The sequence below is a fragment of the Nerophis ophidion genome, linkage group LG04 (assembly GCF_033978795.1).
Source record: "Nerophis ophidion isolate RoL-2023_Sa linkage group LG04, RoL_Noph_v1.0, whole genome shotgun sequence".
Classification (NCBI taxonomy): domain Eukaryota; kingdom Metazoa; phylum Chordata; class Actinopteri; order Syngnathiformes; family Syngnathidae; genus Nerophis; species Nerophis ophidion.
The window spans coordinates 14,662,811-14,683,465 of record NC_084614.1 but is presented as its reverse complement, the minus strand read 5'-3'; the positions used below and the strand labels follow the sequence as shown (position 1 = coordinate 14,683,465).

Below are 20,655 nucleotides of genomic sequence, written 5' to 3'. Positions count from 1 at the left end.
TGAAAATGTATTGTAAGTTAAATGCATTTTTTAAATAATGTTATTAATAGTAATATTTAGACTAGAGACTTCCTTTTTATTGTCATTCAAATTATAACTTTACAGTACAAATAAGAACGAAATTTTGTTGCATTAGCTCTTGGTAGTGCAGGATAAAAAAAGCAATAATGTGCAGATATAAATACAAGGATCACTGTACAGATAAATAGATTGCACTTTTGCATATGCATCCAGGTTTATGGATGTATGTTATATTGTCTTTTTTATTCCAGCCACTTAATCCATTTTGAGGAGAGTTGAGGGGATAATTTAATTATGATGCGTTCAAGACAGTTACGGCCTGAGGGAAGAAGCTGTTACAGAACCTGGAGGTTCTGCTTCGGAGGCTGCGGAACCTATTTAGGTGAAGTGAATTATGTTTATATAGCGCTTTTCTCTCGTGACTCAAAGCGCTTTACATAGTGAAACCCAATATCTAAGTTACATTTAAACCAGTGTGGGTGGCATTGGGAGCAGGTGGGTAAAGTGTCTTGCCCAAGGGCACAACGGCAGTGACTAGGATGGCAGAAGTGGGAATCGAACCTGGAACCCTTAAGTTGCTGGCAAGGCCACTCTACCAACCGAGCTATGCCGCCCCAAGATGTTTTTACTGACTATGTTGTAATTTATTATTGTTGTGGTACTAAAAATAAATAGTAATTAATTGAGTAACTGTAAGTAAGGTTTATTGAAAATATTTTGCTAAATAAATCTGTTTTATTTCATCAATATTAATGGAATTATTTGGGTGGGTTTTCCCCCCCAAAAAAAAAAAAAGTATTTATTGTTTTGGTGATTATAAAAAATAAAACTAATGACATATTTAGAATGGTTTATTGAAAATAAAATAAATATGAGCCTTTTTATAATAATAATTATTATTATTATCATCGTTTGTGTATTTTTCAAAAACGTTTAAATTGTTAATGCCGTGGTGATAAAAAATAATAATTATAGAGTATACAAATGTAGGGTTTATTTAAAATATCTTACAAAATAAATGTGTTTTAATATTATTATTATTTGGGGAGGAGTTCCCCAAAAATATTTAATAGAGAGCGTTAAATATATGTTCATTTTATGAATGTGTGTCAACTAGCTGATTTGGATCCCCGGTTCGTGTATGATTTGTTTTGTTTTCCTCCAAAATGTATCTTTTTCGCGCAAAAGTTGTTGGGGAGGTGGCTGCTGGTGACGTCACGACGTGTGACGTGGCACGCAGGGCGGAAGAGCTTGTTTGTGTTTTGGTTCCAACGGGAAGTTACAAGAGAGAAGAAAAAAAAGGAGGAGACGTGAGGTGCTACTGGCCGACGAGCACATTTTTTTTGTTATTTCTCGCTTCTTTGCGCCAGAAGACATAATATTACCGCAGAGGTGACATTTGTCTCGTTTCCAAACCCCGCCGTCTGCGTCTCAGGTACAGTGACGTCATCGATAACTTGGTGTACCCCCCCCCCAGCTAAGCTAGCTGGCTAGTTAGCCCTGTCGCCTTTTCCTGCTTTGCTTTTCCTAAATTATTTAGGCAAATACAAAAATATTGACAAATATATTCTTACTGACTAGTTTGATCTACCAGGGTTTCGCTCTTTTAACTCCACTTGGCGTGTGCCCAGTCGGTGTTGTGCTAGCTAGCTTGCAAGCTAACGCAGCCCCCTTTAAAGGCCTACTGAAATGAGATTTTCCTTTTTAAACGGGGATAGCAGGTCCATTCTATGTGTCATACTTGATCATTTCGCGATATTGCCATATTTTTGCTGAAATGATTTAGTAGGGAACATCGACGATAAAGTTCGCAACTTTTGGTCGCTAATAAAAAAGCCTTGCCTGTACGGGAAGTCGCAGACGATGTACGCGTGACGTCACGGGTTGTAGGGCTCCTCACATCTGAACATTGTTTATAATTATAGCCACCAGCATCGAGAGCGATTCGGACCGAGAAAGCGACGATTTCCCCATTAATTTGAGCGAGGATGAAAGATTTGAGGATGAGGAAAGTGAGAGTGAAGGACTAGAAAAGAAAAAAACAAAAGGCGAGGGCAGTGAGAGCGATTCAGATGTTATTAGACACATTTACTAGGATAATTCTGGAAAATCCCTTATCTGCTTATTGTGTTACTAGTGTTTTAGTGAGATTACATAGTCATACCTGAAAGTCGGAGGGGTGCGGTGACCGCCAGTGTCCCTGAGGGAAGCCACGGAGGAGCCAAGAAAGTCGCAGCTGCCTCTTTGACAGCTGCTGCAGGAGGACACAAGCTCCGCTCATGTCTCCGGTAAGAGCCGACTTATTACCACAATTTTCTGCCGGTTGACATGTGGTAAAGAAACATGTTGGCTTGACCGCTCTGTTCTTTATTAAAGTTTCACAACAAACAAATAAACACCGGCTGTGTTTGTGTTGCTACAGCCAGCTGCAATACACCGCTTTCCACCAACATCTTTCTTCTTTGACGTCTCCATTATTAATTGAAAAAATTGCAAAAGATTCAGCAACACAGATGTCCAGAATACTGTGTAATTATGCGATAAAAACAGACTACTTTTAGCCTACCATGAATTGATAAACGTGGACCCCGACTTAAAGAAGTTGAAAAACTTATTCGGGTGTTACCATTTAGTGGTCAATTGTACGGAATATGTACAATCCGTGCAATCTACTAATAAAAGTATCAATCAATCAACCGTGATCGGTGCTGGGAGAACATGTCCGCTACCATCGGTGACGTCACGCGCATGCGTCATCATTCCGCGACGTTTTTAACAGGATACCTCGCGGGGAAATTTAAAATTGCAATTTAGTAAACTAAAAAGGCCGTATTGGCATGTGTTGCAATGTTAATATTTCATCATTGATATATAAACTATCAGACTGCGTGGTCGCTAGTAGTGGCTTTCAGTAGGCCTTTAAATAACACATAAAACAATATAGACGGCTTGCAATAACTTCCTGTCTTTTTTTTTTTTAATTTAATATCAAACATTTAGTGTGTTTGCAAAAGAGGAGGAACTGTGAGCCTGCAAAGCGACGTCGATATTTGCCAACTTGCTATAAAGACAATAACATTATTAAAGATGGCGCCTCCTAAAAGTATGTATGTGTGTAAAATTCTAAAGGTTAATTGATAATACTGGTTTCATGTAAATCAGAAAGACGATTCCAGTGATATAAATATTATTTTCCTGTGAAGAAATTAAGGCTGACATTATTATCTCCAGGGAGGATGAAGCCATCTACCTAGGTGTCATTCTAGAGAATGGGTCTCAAACATGCGGCCCGTGAGACGTTGTTATGCGGCCCGCACTTCGATATGTTTATTTAATGTTGGTGCGGCCCGCGAGTTTGATATGAACGGCACTTGACAGCGTCCTACTTGCCAACATCCCCAATTTTCCCGTCAGACCCCTGAATTTCTGGGTACAAATTCTTTCAAAGCCCCTGTCGATTTTTACCAAATCAACATTATTCAGGGGGGACCATAAAGGCACTGCCTTTGGCGTCCCCTACATTCTGAACTGACAGCATGCAAGCCCAGTTGTATGTTGCATCTGGCCATGTTAGACGCAAGTTTGTTATTGCAAGATATATTTGATCAACAGCTACACAGGTCACACCAAGGGTGGCCATAAAACACAGTTACAAATATGCACCACACTGTGAACCCACACCAAACAAGAATGACAAACACATTTCAGGAGAACATTCGCATCTTAACACAACATAAACACAACAGAACAATTACCCAGAATCCCATACAGCCCTAACCATTCCGGGCTACAATATACACCCCCCCGCTACCAGCAACCCCCCCACCCTCCACCCTCCCTACTTGCATCAGTTGAGGTGTTGTATATTGTAGCCCGAGAGAGTCAGGGCTGAAAGGTGTTCTGGGTATTTGTTCTCTTGCGTTTAAGTTGTGTTAAGGTGCGGAAATTCTACCAAAAAGGGTTTGTCATTCTTGTTTGGTGTGGGTTCACAATGTGGCGCATATTTGTAACAGTGTTAAAGTTGTTTATACGGCCACCCTCAGTGTGACCTGTATGACTGTTGACCAAGTACGTCTTGCATTCACTGACATTGTTCTGCGCAAGTCTCATACTGCATGTTATGGAGCCGCCACATTGATTGTGTGATATTAAAGCGTGCGCGATGACATGTAGTGGATCAGTAGTTTATTTGGGGGTTATTCGGCGGACCCCTGGAGGTACTTGAAGGTATGCCAAGGGACAAGTGAGATTTAATAAAAACATTACAAAAAATAGCAGCAATTCATAAATCCTTTATACAATAGACATACATTTATTGAATTGTACTTCAATGAAGGATGAATGTAAGTTCATAAACTGGAAAAATAATACAACAATCCAACATTCAGTGTTGACAGCTAGACTTTTTTGTGGACATTTTCCATAAATTGATGTTAAAGATTTCTTTTTTTTGTGAAGAAATGTTTATAATGAAGTTGATGAATCCAGATGGATCTCTATTACAATCCCCAAAGAGGGCACTTTAAGTTGATGATTACTTCTATGTGTAGAAATCTTTATTTATTATTGAATCACTTGTTTATTTATTTTTATATCTTATTTTCCAAATAGTTCAAGAAAGACCACTACAAATGAGCAATATTTTGCACTGTTATACAATTTAATAAATCAGAAACTGGTGACATAGTGCTTTATTTTACTTCTTTATCTCTTTTTTCAACCAAAAATGCTTTGCTCTGATTAGGGCAGGGGTCTCAAACTCAATTTGCCCGGGGGCCACTGGATGCAGAGTCTGGGTGAGGGTGGGCCGCAAGAAAAGATTTCTTCCCAAAAATATTTTTAAATGACTTTATTTTTATTTTCTACACAAAATCAAAATATAAATGAACAAAATCAGAATGAAGAAATGTGAGGCAATTCAAATTAAATATTAAAAAAAACTTAACTGTTTGATTTGGTCTAGGTTATCGGGGACCGTTATTACTGACGCACAGGTGTCGCGGTGTGACTGCAGCCAGGCATGCAAGAAAACCCTCGTCTCCATGGCAACGTCTCTGTCGCTTTCACTCATTTGCCGCTTTTCCACTAATGCAGGGGTAGGCAACCCAGAACGTTGAAAGAGCCATTTTGGACCCAAATAACACAACGGCAATGGGGCGGTATGGCTCCGTAGGTAGAGTGGCCGTGCCAGCAACTTGAGGATTCCAGGTTCGAGCCCCGCTTCTGCCATCCTAGGGCAAGACACTTTACCCACCTGCTCCCAGTGCCACCACACTGGTTTAAATGTAACTTAGATATTGGGTTTCACTATGTAAAGCGCTTTGAGTCACTAGAGAAAAGCACTATATAAATATACTTCACTTCACAACGCTGTCAAGCACCATTCATATAATAAATAATAAATAGATGAATTTTGGTGTCCAAAAACCATATGTGTGAATGCTATGGAGCGTTCACACAATGAAACGTTTTCCAAACAGGTCCCAGCTTTACATTTAAAAATGATTAATTTTTTTTACAGTTTTAAAAAAAATGATAAATCAGTTTAGAATGGGGATGAATGGAAATGTTCGGTTTTTTGTACCCCCTTGGTCATAAGAGTGTGTATTTGTGATTGAGCAAGGCAGGTTGTTTGGAGTGTCCACATCACACTGGAATCAGTCACAGTCTGCAGGGTTTAAAAAAATATATATAAAAAAAATCTTTGTGTGACGTGACTTTGGGCATACCATAATGAGTGTTTCCTCCAGGAAGTCCGTCAATGCCCTTTTTGTGCTCAAGGTTGACATTCCAGCGGTCACACTCCAGCGCGACAAATAGTCATTAGATTATTTCCTGACAAGCGGCGTTTATGTGGGACGTAAACAGCCGTCTCAGCGTAAATAAGTGAGTAAGCGGCGCATGCCTGTCCGTGGAAGAGGATCTAAAAGAACCGTTTGGGTCAGGGGGTGTCTAACTTTTTCCAAGCAAGGGCCTGCTAATATTAACATTCTTGCTAACTTATTTCGTCAATCTTACAGTCCAACTGAATCATATAACTTGGTACTTGACACATGCTAACTGTTAGCATTCTAACAATTAGCATACTAACATTAGCATGATAGTTTCTTTAGCCAGTTTTACAGCCAAACACCTCAGAGTCATATATATTGGCACACCTGCTGTTAGCATGGTAATATTAGCATTTTCGCGTACTGACATTGACATGCTAACTTTTTGTTGCCGATTTAACAGCTAGACACCTTAAAGTCATATAACTCAGTTCTTAATACATGATAACTGTTGGAATGCTAACTTTAACATTTTTCCATGCTAACAGCATGCTAATTTCCTCAGCCAATTTTCAGCTGAACGCTTCAGAGTCTATGGTACCTGACATTTGCTAACTGCTAGCATGCTAACTTATTTCGACAATTTTACCGCCGAACACCTCTGAGTCATATAACTTTGTACTTGACACATGTTAACTGTTACATTGCTAACAATTAGCTTTCTAGCATACTAACATTAGCGTGCTAGTTTTTTTAGCCAGTTTTACAGCCGAACACCTCAGAGTTATATATATTGGCACACCTGCTGTTAGCATGGTAACATTAGCATTTTCGCGCACTGACATTGACATGCTAACTTTCTGTAGCCAATTTTACAGCTAAACAGCTCAGAGTCCTATAACTCAGTTCTTGACACATAATAACTGTTTGCATGCCAACATTAACATTATTACATGCTAACATTAGCATGCTAATTGCTCATCCAGTTTTACAGCCAAACACCTCAGAGTCATATAACCTGGTACTTGACACAGTTTAACTGTTAGCATGCTAACAATTAGATTTCTAACATTAGCATTCTATTTTTTTTTAGCCAGTTATACAGCCAAACACCTCTTAGCATGGAACCATTAGACATTTTCGCATACTGGGATTAATATGCTAACTTTTTGTTGCCAATTTTACAGCTAAACAGCTCAGAGTCATATAACTCAGTTCTTGACACATGATAACAGTTGGCATGCTAACATTAACATTCTTGCATACAAACATTAGCATGCTAATTTCCAATTTTCAGCTGAACGCCTCAGAGTCCTAACATTTGCTAACTGACATTTTCTTACTGCTAGCATGCTAACTTATTTCGACAATTTTACCGCCGAACACCTCTGAATCACACAATTTGGTACTTGACACATGTTAACTGTTAGCATGCAAACTATTAGCTTCCTAGCATACTAACATTAGTGTGCTAGTTTCTTTAGCCAGTTTTAAAGCCAAACACCTCAGAGTCATATATATCGGCACACCTGCTGTTAGCATGGTAACATTAGCATTTTCGCGCACTGACATTGACATGCTAACTTTCTGTAGCCAATTTTACCGCTAAACAGCTGAGAGTCCTATAACTCAGTTCTTGACACATGATAACTGTTGGCATGCTAACACTAACATTCTTGCATGCTAACATTAGCATGCTAATTGCTCATCCAGTTTTACAGCCGAACACCTCAGAGTCATATAACTTGGTACTTGACACAGGTTAACTGTTAGCATGCTAACAATTAGATTTCTAACATTAGCATGCTATTTATTTATTTTTTGCCAGTTATACAGCCGAACACCTCTTAGCATGGAAACATTAGACGTTTTCGCATACTGGCATTAATATGCTAACTTTTTGTTGACAATTTTACAGCTAAACAGCTCAGAGTCCTATAACTCAGTTCTTGACACATGATAACTGTTGCATGTTAACATTAACATTCCAGCATACAAACATTAGCCTGCAAACTTTTTTAGCCAGTTTTACAGCCAAACACCTCAGAGTCATATAACTTGGTACTTGACACAGGTTAACTGTTAGCATGCTAACAATTAGCTTTCTATCATGCTAGTTTTTGGTACCCAGTTATACAGCCGAACACCTTGCTCTTAGCATGGAAACATTAGACATTTTCGCATACTGGCATTAAAATGCAAACTTTTTGTTGCCAATTTTACAGCTAAACAACTCAGAGGTCCTATAACTCAGTTCTTGACAAATGATAACTGTCGGCATGCTAACATTAACAATCCAGCATACAAACATTAGCTTGCAAAATTTCTCGGCCAATTTTACAGCCGAAAACCTCAGAGTCACATATATTGGCACACTTGCTCTTAGCATGGAAACATTAGACGTTTTCGCATACTGGCATTAATATGCTAACTTTTTGTTGACAATTTTACAGCTAAACAGCTCAGAGTCCTATAACTCAGTTCTTGACACATGATAACTGTTGGCATGCTAACATTAACAATCCAGCATAAAAACATTAGCATGCAAAATTTCTCAGCCAGTTTTACAGCCAAACCCCTCAGTCATATAACTTGGTACTTGACACAGGTTAACTGTTAGCATGGTAAAAATGAGCTTTTTAACATTAGCATGCTATTTTTTTTTTAGCATGTTATACAGCCAAACACTTCTTAGGATGGAAACATTAGAATTTTCGCATACTGGCATTAAAATGCTAACTTTTTGTTGCCAATTTTACAGCTAAACAACTCAGAGGTCCTATAACTCAGTTCTTGACAAATGATAACTGTCGGCATGCTAACATTAACAATCCAGCATACAAACATTAGCTTGCAAAATTTCTCTGCCAATTTTACAGCCGAAAACCTCAGAGTCACATATATTGGCACACTTGCTCTTAGCATGGTAACATTAGCATTTTCGCATACTGACATTAACATGCTAACTTTTTGTTGCCAATTTTACAGCTAAACAGCTCAGAGTCCTATAACTCAGTTCTTGACACATGATAACTTTTGGCATGCTAACATTAACATTCTTGCATGCTAACATTATCATGCTAATTCCTCAGCCAGTTTTACAGCCGAAAACCTCAGAGTCATATAGCCTGGTACTTGACACAGGTTAACTATTAGCATGTTAAAAATTAGCTTTCTAACATTAGCGTGCTGTTTTTTTTTAGCAAGTTATACAGCCAAACACCTCTTGGTATGGAAACATTAGACATTTTCGCATACTGGCATTAATATGCTAACTTTTTGTTGTCAATTTTACAGCTAAACAGCTCAGAGTCCTATAACTCAGTTGTTGATACATGATAACTGTTGGCATGCTAACACTAACATTCTTGCATGCTAACATTAGCGTGCTAATTTCTCATCCACTTTTACAGCCTAACACCTCAGAGTCATATAACTTAGTACTTGACACAGGTTAACTGTTAGCATGCTTACAATAAGATTTCTAACATTAGCATGCTATTTTTTTTTTTTTTTGCCAGTTATAAAGCCGAACACCTTTTAGCATGGAAACATTAGACATTTTTGCATACTGGCATTAATATGCTAACTTTTTGTTGACAATTTTATAGCTAAACAGCTCAGAGTCCTACAACTCAGTTCTTGACACATGATAACTGTTGGCATGCTAACACTAACATTCCAGCAGACAAGCATTAACATGCAAAATTTCTCGGCCAGTTTTACAGCCGAACACCTCAGAGTCACATATATTGGCACACTTGCTCTTAGCATGGTAACATTAGCATTTTCGCATACTGACATTAACATGCTAACTTTTTGTTGCCAATTTTACAGCTAAACAGCTCAGAGTCCTAAAAGTCAGTTCTTGACACATGATAACTGTTGGCATGCTAACATTAACAATCCAGCATACAAACATTAGCTTGCAAAATTTCTCAGCCAGTTTTACAGCCAATCACCTCAGAGTCATATAACTTGGTACTTGACACAGGTTAACTGTTAGCATGCTAAAAATTAGCTTTCTAACATTAGCATGCTATTTTTTTTAGCAAGTTATACAGCCAAACACCTCTTAGCATGGAAACAGACATTTTCGCATACTGGCATTAACGTGCTAACTTTTTGTTGCCAATTTTACAGCTAAACAACTCAGAGTCATATAACTCAGTTCTTGACACATGATAACTGTTGGCATGCTAACATTAACATTGTGGCATGCTAGCATTAGCATGCTAATTTGTTTAGCCAATTTTAAAGCCAATCACCTCAAAGTAATTTAACTTAGTGCTTGACACACATTAACTGTTAAAGTTTTTTTTTTTTATGTAGACTCTTCATATTACTAACGTTAGTGTTTATGTTTCGCTTTTGCATTTTACCGCTTTAAGCATCCACACGCAATTTCGCTCAAAATTGCTTATACTATTTGTATTTTTTGTGTTATGCTCCAGTTTGCATTGTTTTTAATACGTTCTTAGAATGTGTCGCAGGCCGATAAACACCGAGCCGCACTCTAGAAAGCCCAGCTCTTGGTGTTTTCTCGTTCAGTCTTGTGAGCATTGCAACACATTCCCTCTGCTTCGCCTGGCAGGACAAAGTGCTGACAGTGACTGCCTGCAAGGCCCCAGGGGGATCGTAGCAGGTCATGGCAAACAGGGGAGGAGCGTCCAGGCCCAACGGAGCCAACGGCGGCAACAAGATCTGCCAGTTCAAGCTGGTGCTGCTGGGGGAGTCGGCCGTGGGCAAGTCCAGCCTGGTGCTCCGCTTCGTTAAGGGCCAATTCCACGAATTCCAGGAGAGCACAATAGGAGGTGGGTCGTCTTAGAGCGGTGAACTTTTTTTTTTTTTTTCCCCAAATGTACACACTTTTTACACTAAAAAATCAAAGCACGCAGCGGCAATTTTATTGTTTTTCTTATTGTTTTTTTTTTTACTTTAGGCCCCCCCTCAACCCATAACCTGTATTTAGGTTTATTTTTGTGTTACGTTTTATGAAGCTGGTCATAAATCATAAAACGTTAATAACAACACAAACAAATGGGACACATTTGGGGAAATTTTGCCAAGAAAAAAATTAATAACAATTGAAGAAAAAAAAATGTTTTAAAGTACCAATGATTGTCACACACACACTCGGTGTGGCGAAATTATTCTCCGCATATGACCCAGCGCCCTTGATCACCCCCTGGGAGGTGAGGGGAGCAGTGAGCAGCAGCGGTGTCCGCGCCCGTGTAATCATTTTTGGTGATTTAGCCACCAATTCCAACCCCTGTTGCTGAGTGCCAAGCAGGGAGGTAATGGCTCCTGTATTTATAGTTTTTGGTACAACTCGGCCCGGGGGTTTGAACTCTTGACCTACTGATCTCAGGGCAGAGCATGTTACCAGAGTAGGTAACATGCTAACTCTTTGTAGCTAAACACCTCAGAGTCGTATAACTCAGTTCTTGACAAATGATAACTGTTGGCATGCTAACATTAACATACTAATTTCCTCAGCCAATATTCAGCTAAATGCCTCAGAGTCTTGGTACCGGACACTTGCTAACTGTTAGCATGCTAACTTATTTGGACAATTTAACAGCCGAGCACCTCTGAATCATATAACTTGGTAGTTGACACATGTTAACTGCTATCATGCTAAAAATTAGCTTTCTAACATTAGCATGCTAGTTTTTTTTAGCCAGTTTTACAGCCGAACATCACATATATTGGCACACTTGCTGTTAGCATGGAAATGTTAGCATTTTTGCATACTGACATGGACATAAAGTTAAAGTACCAATGATTGTCACCCACACACTAGGTGTGGTGAAATTTTTCTCCGCCTTTGACCCATTTCCCTTGATCACCCCCTGGGAGGTGAGGGGAGCAGTGAGCAGCAGCGGTGTCTGCGCCCGGGTAATCATTTTGGATCATTTAACCACCAATTCCAACCCCTGATGCTGAGTGCCAAGCAGGGAGGTAATGGCTCCCATTTTTATAGTCTTTGGTACAACTCGGCCCGGGGTTTGAACTCACGACCTGCCCATCTCAGGGCAGAGCATGTTACCAGAGTAGGTAACATGCTAACTCTTTGTAGCCAATTTTACAGCTAAACACCTCAGAGTCGTATAACTCAGTTCTTGACGAATGATAACTGTTGGCATGCTAACATTAACATTAGTATGCTAATTTCCTCAGCCAATATTCAGCTGAATGCCTCAGAGTCTTGGTACCGGACACTTGCTAACTGTTAGCATGCTAACTTATTTCGACAATTTTACAGCCGAGCATCTCTGAACCATATAACTTGGTACTTGACACATGTTAACTGCTAGCATGCTAAAAATTAACTTTCTAACATTAGCATGCTAGTTTTTTTTAGCCAGTTTTACAGCCGAACATCACATATATTGGCACACTTGCTGTTAGCATGGAAACGTTAGCATTTTCGCATACTGACATGAACATAAAGTTAAAGTACCAATGATTGTCACCCACACACTAGGTGTGGTGAAAATTTTCTCCGCATTTGACCCATTTCCCTTGATCACCCCCTGGGAGGTGAGGAGAGCAGTGAGCAGCAGCGGTGGCCTCGCCCGGAAATCATTTTTGGTGATTTAACCACCAATTCCAACCCCTGTTGCTGAGTGCCAAGCAGGGAGGTAATGGCTCCCGTATTTATAGTCTTTGGTACAACTCGGCCCGGGGGTTTGAACTCACAACCTACTGATCTCAGGGCAGAGCATGTTACCTGAGTAGGTAACATGCTAACTATTTGTAGCCAATTTTACAGCTAAACACCTCAGAGTCGTATAACTCAGTTCTTGACAAATGATAACTGTTGGCATGCTAACATTAACATGATTATGCTAATTTCCTCAGCCAATATTCAGCTGAATGCCTCAGAGTCTTGGTACCGGACACTTGCTAACTGTTAGCATGCTAACTTATTTCGATAATTTTACAGCCGAGCACCTCCGAATCATATAACTTAGTACTTGACACATGTTAACTGCTAGCATGCTAACAATTAGCTTTCTAACATTAGCATGCTAGTTTTTTTTTTATGCCAGTTTTACAGCCAAACATCACATATATTGGCACACTTGCTGTTAGCATGGAAACGTCAGCATTTTCGCATACAGACATGGACATAAAGTTAAAGTACCAATGATTCTCACCCACGCACTAGGTGTGGTGAAATTTTTCCCCGCATTTGACCCATCCCCCTTGATCACCCCCTGGGAGGTGAGAGGAGCAGTGAGCAGCAGCGGTGTCCGCGCCCGGGTAATCATTTTGGGTCATTTAACCACCAATTCCAACCCCTGATGCTGAGTGCCAAGCAGGGACATAATGGCTCCCATTTTTATAGTCTTTGGTACGACTCAGCCCGGGGTTTGAACTCACGACCTACCCATCTCAGGGCAGAGCATGTTACCTACTTAGGTAACATGCTCTGCCCTGAGATGGGTAGGTCGTGTTGGCATGCTAACATTAACATTAGTATGCTAATTTCCTCGGCCAATATTCAGCTGAATGCCTCAGAGTCTTGGTACCGGACACTTGCTAACTGTTAGCATGCTAACTTATTTCGACAATTTTACAGCCGAGCACCTCTGAATCACATAACTTGGTACTTGACACATGTTAACTGCTAGCGTGCTAACAATTAGCTTTCTAACATTAGCATGCTAGTTTTTTTTTGCCAGTTTTACAGCCGAACATCACATATATTGGCACACTTGCTGTTAGCATGGAAACGTTAGCATTTTCGCATACTGACATGAACATAAAGTTAAAGTACCAATGATTGTCACACACACACTAGGTGTGGTGAAATTTTTCTCCGCATTTGACCCATCCCCCTTGATCACCCCCTGGGAGGTGAGGGGAGCAGTGAGCAGCAGCGGTGTCTGCGCCCGGGTAATCATTTTGGGTCATTTAACCAACAATTCCAACCCCTGATACTGAGTGCCAAGCAGGGAGGTAATGGCTCCCATTTTTATAGTCTTTGGTAAGACTCGGCCCGGGGTTCGAATTCACGACCTACCCATCTCAGGGCAGAGCATGTTACCTGAGTAGGTAACATGCTAACTTTTTTTAGCCAATTTTACAACTAAACACCTCAGAGTCGTATAACTCAGTTCTTGACACATGATAACTGTTGGCATGCTAACATTAGCATGCTAATTTCCCCAGCCAATTTTCAGCTGAATGCCTTAGAGACTTGGTACCGGACACTTGCTAATTGTTATCATGCTAACTTATTTGGACAATTTTACAGCCGAGCACCTCTGAGTCATATAACTTGGTACTTGTCACATGTTAACTGTTAGCATGCTAGCAATTAGCTTTCTAACATTAGCATGCTAGGTTTTTTTTTTTGCCAATCTCGAGGTAAACTTCAGTTTTTTGTTTTTTTTGTGTAGGTTGTATGCCCTTTTTGTCAAAACTGTGTATTTTATGGCTAAAACACAAAATGTGCAATATATCCCCCCCCCAAAAATTCTAAGTGGTATATTTGATGTGAAATAATTAGAGCCTAAAATAGGTAAATACTTCATAACATTGATTTTAATTTATTACTATTTTATGGCCAATAATAACTTTAACAAAATTATACTTAAAGGTCGTGGGGATCTAAAAGGGTCCAACTTTTAAAAGTCACACATTATTTATTTTTTTGAAAAATAGTAATAATATTTAGATTTTTTTATGCCCCTTTTTTAAAAAAATATTATTTTTTTAATTGCAAACACACAAAATAAGAAATATTTTACCTAAAAATATTTTAAAGTGTAATATTTGATGTGAAGTAGTTAGTCTTGAATAGGTCACTAATTCATACCATTGATTTTAAAGTATTACAATTCTTTTAAGCAATACTTGCTTAAAACATAAAATGTGCAATATATCCCCCCCAAATATATTCTAAGTGGAATATTTGATGCAAAATAATTAGAGCTTGAAATAGGTAAATACTTCATAACATTGATTTTAATGTGTTACTATTTCATGGCCAATAACAAGTTTAACAAAATTATACTTAAATGTTGTGGGGATCCGAAAGGGTCCAACATTTAAAAGTCACACATTATTATTATTTTTTTTTAATTACAATAATATTTAGATTTTTTTTATGCCCCTTTTTAAAAAAAAAAAAATTGTATTTTTTTAATGGCAAACACACAAAATAGGAAATATTTTACCTAAAAATATTTTAAAGTGGAATATTTGATGTGAAGTAATTAGAGCCTTGAATAGGTCAATAATTCATACCATTGATTTTAAAGTTCACACCATTTTTTAAGCGATAGTTGCCTGAAACAAAAAATGTTCAATATATCCCCCCCAAAAAATTATAGGTATAATATTTGATGTGAAATAATTAGAGCCAGAAATAGCTAAATATTTCATAACAACATTAATTTTATTGTATTACTATGTTATGGCCAATAACAATTTAAAAAATATTATACTAAAAAGGTTGTGGGGATCCAAAATTGTCCAACTTATAAAAGTCTCACATTATTATTATTATTTTTTGAATAATAATTATAATAATAATTTGATTTTTTTATGCCCCTTTTTAAAAAGGAAACCTTATTTTTTTAATGGCAAACACACAGAATAAGAAATATTTTACCTATAAATATTTTAAAGTGTAATATTAAATGTGAAGTAATTAGAGCTTTGAATAGGTCACTAATTCATACCATTGATTTTAAAGTATTACAATTTTTTTTAAGCGATAGTTGCCTAAAACAAAAAATGTGCAATATATCCCCCCATAAAACTTATAAGTAGAATATTTGATGTGAAATAAATAGAGCCTGAAATAGGTAAATACTTCATAACAACATTGATTTTATTGTATTAAAGGGAATAAGCGGTAGAAAATGGATGGATGGATTATTTTATGGCCAATAACAAGTTTTAAAAAATTATACTTAAATGTTGTGGGGATCCAAAAGGGTCCAACTTTTAAAAGTCACACATTATTATTATTATTATTTTAATAATAATAATATTTAGATTTTTTTTATGCCCCTTTTTTTTTTAATCTTATTTTTTTAATGGCAAACACACAAAATAAGAAATATTTTACCTAAAAATATTTTTAAGTGGAATATTTGGTGTGAAGTAATAAGAGCCTTGAATAGGTCAATAATTGATACCAATGATTTTAAAGTATTACAATTATTTTTAAGCGATAGCTGCCTAAAACATAAAATGTGCAATATATCCCCCCAAAAAAATTCTAAGTGGAATATTTGATGTAAAATATTTAGAGCCTGAAATAGGTAGATATTTCATAACGTTGCTTTTATTATATTACTATGTTATGGCCAATAACAATTTTAACAAAAATATACTAGAAAGGTTGTGGGGATCCAAAATTGTCCAACTTTCAAAAGTCACACATTGTTATTATTATTTTTTGAATAATAATAATATTTTGATTTTTTTAATGCCCCTTTTTTTCTAAGAAAACCTTATTTTTTTAATGGCAAACACACAAAATAAGAAATAATTATTTTAAAGTGTAATATTTGATGTGAAGTAATTAAAGCCTTAAAAAGGTCACTAATATATACCATTGATTTTAAAGTATTACAATTTTTTCAAGCGATAGTTGCCTAAAACATAAAATATCAATATATCCCCTCATAAAAATTATAAGTAGAATATTTCATGTGAAATATATAGAGCCTGAAATAGGTAAATATTTCATGACAACATTGATTTTAATGTATTACTGTTTTATGACCAATAACAAGCTTAACAAAAGTATACTTAAATGTTGTGGGAATCCAAAAGGGTCAAACTTATAAAAGTTACACATTATTATTTTTTTTTTAATAATAATATTTTTATTTTTTTTATGCCCCTTTTTTCAAAGAAAACCTTGTTTTTTTAATGGCAAACACACAAAATAAGAAATATTTTACCTATAAATATTTTAAAGTGTAATATTAAATGTGAAGTAATGCGAGCTTTGAATAGGTCACTAATTCACCAATTGATTTTAAAGTATTACAATTTTTTTAAGCGATAGTTGCCTAAAACAAAAAATGTGCAATATATACCCCCATAAAAATTATAAGTAGAATATTTGATGTGAAATAATTACAGCCTGAAATAGGTAAATATTTCATAACAACATTGATTTTAATGTATTATTATTTTATGGCCAATAACAAGTTTTGAAAAATTATACTTAAATGTTGTGGGGACCCAAAAGGGTCCAACTCATAAAAGTTACACATTATTTACTTTTTTTTTTCAACACTTAACTCTAGATCAACTTCAGATTTAGTTGTCGTTTATACATTTTTTATTAATTTATCATTTTGTGCCCTTCTTTTCAAAGAAAATTTAGTTTTTTATATGGCAACCACACAAAATATGAAATATTTTAACAAAAAATATATTCAATGTGAAGTAATTACAGCTTTTGATTGGTCAATAATTTATAACAACATTGATTTTGAGTCATTGTTATTTTTTGAGCAATGACAGCTTTAAAGAAAATGGCAGCTTTGTGTTATTGGAGTCAACATTGTGACTTTTTACTGTCACACTTTCACCAGTTTGCTCTTTTATTCCACCAAGTGGTGTCCAAAGTGCGGACTGTGGATCATTTTTCTAATGGGTACCTGGCTTGTTGTAGAGAAGAAATAAAGCAAAAAAATTGGAAAACAGGATTACTAAAACAAGAAAAACATATAATGTTGCTACTAAAAACAGAAAGATTTGTCTTTAAAATATGTAATGTTTTGTTAGCCCAGAATGTAATTTGATCCTTCAATCCCTGTTTCTTTTCTTCCTGTCAGCCGCCTTCCTCACCCAGACGGTGTGTCTGGACGACACCACAGTCAAGTTTGAAATCTGGGACACGGCCGGCCAGGAGCGCTACCACAGCCTGGCCCCGATGTACTACAGAGGAGCACAGGCCGCCATCGTGGTCTACGACATCACTAACGAGGCACGTCCTTACGTAACCTTCACTGTCAAATGATGCAACTTCCAAATAACTTTTGAGAACTTGTGGGGTTTTTTTTTTTTTCAAACTTGGCATAATTAAGATGTATTTTAGAGGTTGGTAAACATTGTCATAACTAAGTTGAAGATCCCATAAAATTAAGTTTAAAAACATGAACAAAGGCTGCAAATCAATTACCTCGGATCTAATTTAAAATATTTTATTGGTTGGTAAAAGTTAAGCTCAAGATGGAACAAAATTAGGTTTAGTAAACATGAAAACAGGCAGCAAATTAATCACACCGCACTTAGTTAAATGTATTTTAGAGTTTGGTAAACATTGTCATAACTAAGTTGAAGATGCAACAAAATTAAGTTTAAAAACATGAACAGAGGCTGCAAATCAATTACCTCGGATCTAATTTAATATATTTTATTGGTTGGTCAAACTTGGTAAAAGTTAAGCTGAAGATGCTACAAAATTAAGTTTAGTAAACATGAAAACAGGCAGCAAATTAATCACACCGCACTTAGTTAAATGTATTTTAGAGGTTGGTAAACATTGTTATAACTAAGTTGAAGATCCAACAAAATTAAGTTTAAAAACATGAACAGAGGCTGCAAATCAATTACCTCGGATCTAATTTAATATATTTTATTGGTTGGTAAAACTTGATAAAAGTTAAGCTGAAGATGCTACAAAATTAGGTTTAGTAAACATGAAAACAGGCAGCAAATTAATCACACCGCACTTAGTTAAATGTATTTTAGAGGTTGGTAAACATTGTTATAACTAAGTTGAAGATCCAACAAAATTAAGTTTAAAAACATGAACAAAGGCTGCAAATCAATGACCTCGGATCTAATTTAAAATATTATATTGGTTGGTAAAAGTTAAACTGAAGATGCAACAAAATTAGGTTTAGTAAACATGAAAACAGGCAGCAAATTAATCACACCGCACTTAGTTAAATGTATTTTAGAGGTTGGTAAACATTGTTATAACTAAGTTGAAGATCCAACAAAATTAAGTTTAAAAACATGAACAAAGGCCGCAAATCAATTACCTCGGATCTAATTTAAAATATTTTATTGGTTGGTAAAACTTGGTTAAAGTTAAGCTGAAGATGCAACAAATTAGGTTTAGTAAACATGAAAACAGGCAGCAAATTGATCACACCGCACTTAGTTAAATGTATTTTAGAGGTTGGTAAACATTGTTATAACTAAGTTGAAGATCCAACAAAATTAAGTTTAAAAACATGAACAATGGCTGCAAATCAATGACCTCGGATCTAATTTAAAATATTATATTGGTTGGTAAAAGTTAAACTGAAGATGCAACAAAATTAGGTTTAGTAAACATGAAAACAGGCAGCAAATTAATCACACCGCACTTAGTTAAATGTATTTTAGAGGTTGGTAAACATTGCCATAACTAAGTTGAAGATGCAACAAAATTAAGTTTAAAAACATGAACAGAGGCTGCAAATCAATTACCTCGGATCTAATTTAATATATTTTATTGGTTGGTAAAACTTGGTAAAAGTTAAGCTGAAGATGCTACAAAATTAGGTTTAGTAAACATGAAAACAGGCAGCAAATTAATCACACCGCACTTAGTTAAATGTATTTTAGAGGTTGGTAAACATTGTCATAACTAAGTTGAAGATCCAACAAAATTAAGTTTAAAAACATGAACAGAGGCTGCAAATCAATTACCTCGGATCTAATTTAAAATATTTTATTGGTTGGTAAAAGTTAAGCTCAAGATGGAACAAAATTAGGTTTAGTAAACATGAAAACAGGCAGCAAATTAATCACACCGCACTTAGTTAAATGTATTTTAGAGTTTGGTAAACATTGTCATAACTAAGTTGAAGATGCAACAAAATTAAGTTTAAAAACATGAACAGAGGCTGCAAATCAATTACCTCGGATCTAATTTAAAATATTTTATTGGTTGGTAAAAGTTAAGCTCAAGATGGAACAAAATTAGGTTTAGTAAACATGAAAACAGGCAGCAAATTAATCACACCGCACTTAGTTAAATGTATTTTAGAGTTTGGTAAACATTGTCATAACTAAGTTGAAGATGCAACAAAATTAAGTTTAAAAACATGAACAGAGGCTGCAAATCAATTACCTCGGATCTAATTTAATATATTTTATTGGTTGGTAAAACTTGGTAAAAGTTAAGCTGAAGATGCTACAAAATTAGGTTTAGTAAACATGAAAACAGGCAGCAAATTAATCACACCGCACTTAGTTAAATGTATTTTAGAGGTTGGTAAACATTGTTATAACTAAGTTGAAGATCCAACAAAATTAAGTTTAAAAACATGAACAAAGGCTGCAAATCAATTACCTCGGATCTAATTTAAAATATTATATTGGTTGGTAAAAGTTAAACTGAAGATGCAACAAAATTAGGTTTAGTAAACATGAAAACAGGCAGCAAATTAATCACACCGCACTTAGTTAAATGTATTTTAGAGGTTGGTAAACATTGTTATAACTAAGTTGAAGATCCAACAAAATTAAGTTTAAAAACATGAACAAAGGCCGCAAATCAATTACCTCGGATCTAATTTAAAATATTTTATTGGTTGGTAAAACTTGGTTAAAGTTAAGCTGAAGATGCAACAAATTAGGTTTAGTAAACATGAAAACAGGCAGCAAATTAATCACACCGCACTTAGTTAAATGTATTTTAGAGGTTGGTAAACATTGTTATAACTAAGTTGAAGATCCAACAAAATTAAGTTTAAAAACATGAACAATGGCTGCAAATCAATTACCTCAGATCTAATTTAAAATATTATATTGGTTGGTAAACGTTAAACTGAACATGCAACAAAATTAGGTTTAGTAAACATGAAAACAGGCAGCA

At 36.1% G+C, this 20,655-nt stretch overlaps 1 protein-coding gene across 2 annotated transcripts in view; it reads left to right on the top strand.

Annotated features, from left to right (window-relative positions):
• Nucleotides 1–1,262: 1,262 nt before the first annotated feature.
• The window catches only part of rab5aa (RAB5A, member RAS oncogene family, a), a 32,102-nt gene continuing 12,709 nt past the window's right edge, over nt 1,263–20,655 (top strand). Inside the window, exons 1-3 of one of the 2 annotated variants that reach the window (XM_061897178.1) lie at nt 1,263–1,456; nt 10,387–10,606; nt 17,615–17,766. In XM_061897178.1, coding sequence (XP_061753162.1) covers nt 10,441–10,606; nt 17,615–17,766 — 318 coding nt within the window. In that variant the 5' untranslated portion in view covers nt 1,263–1,456; nt 10,387–10,440. Of the gene's footprint in view, nt 1,457–2,089; nt 2,310–10,386; nt 10,607–17,614; nt 17,767–20,655 lie in introns of those variants that run through there. The other variant, XM_061897179.1, reaches the window with a different exon arrangement.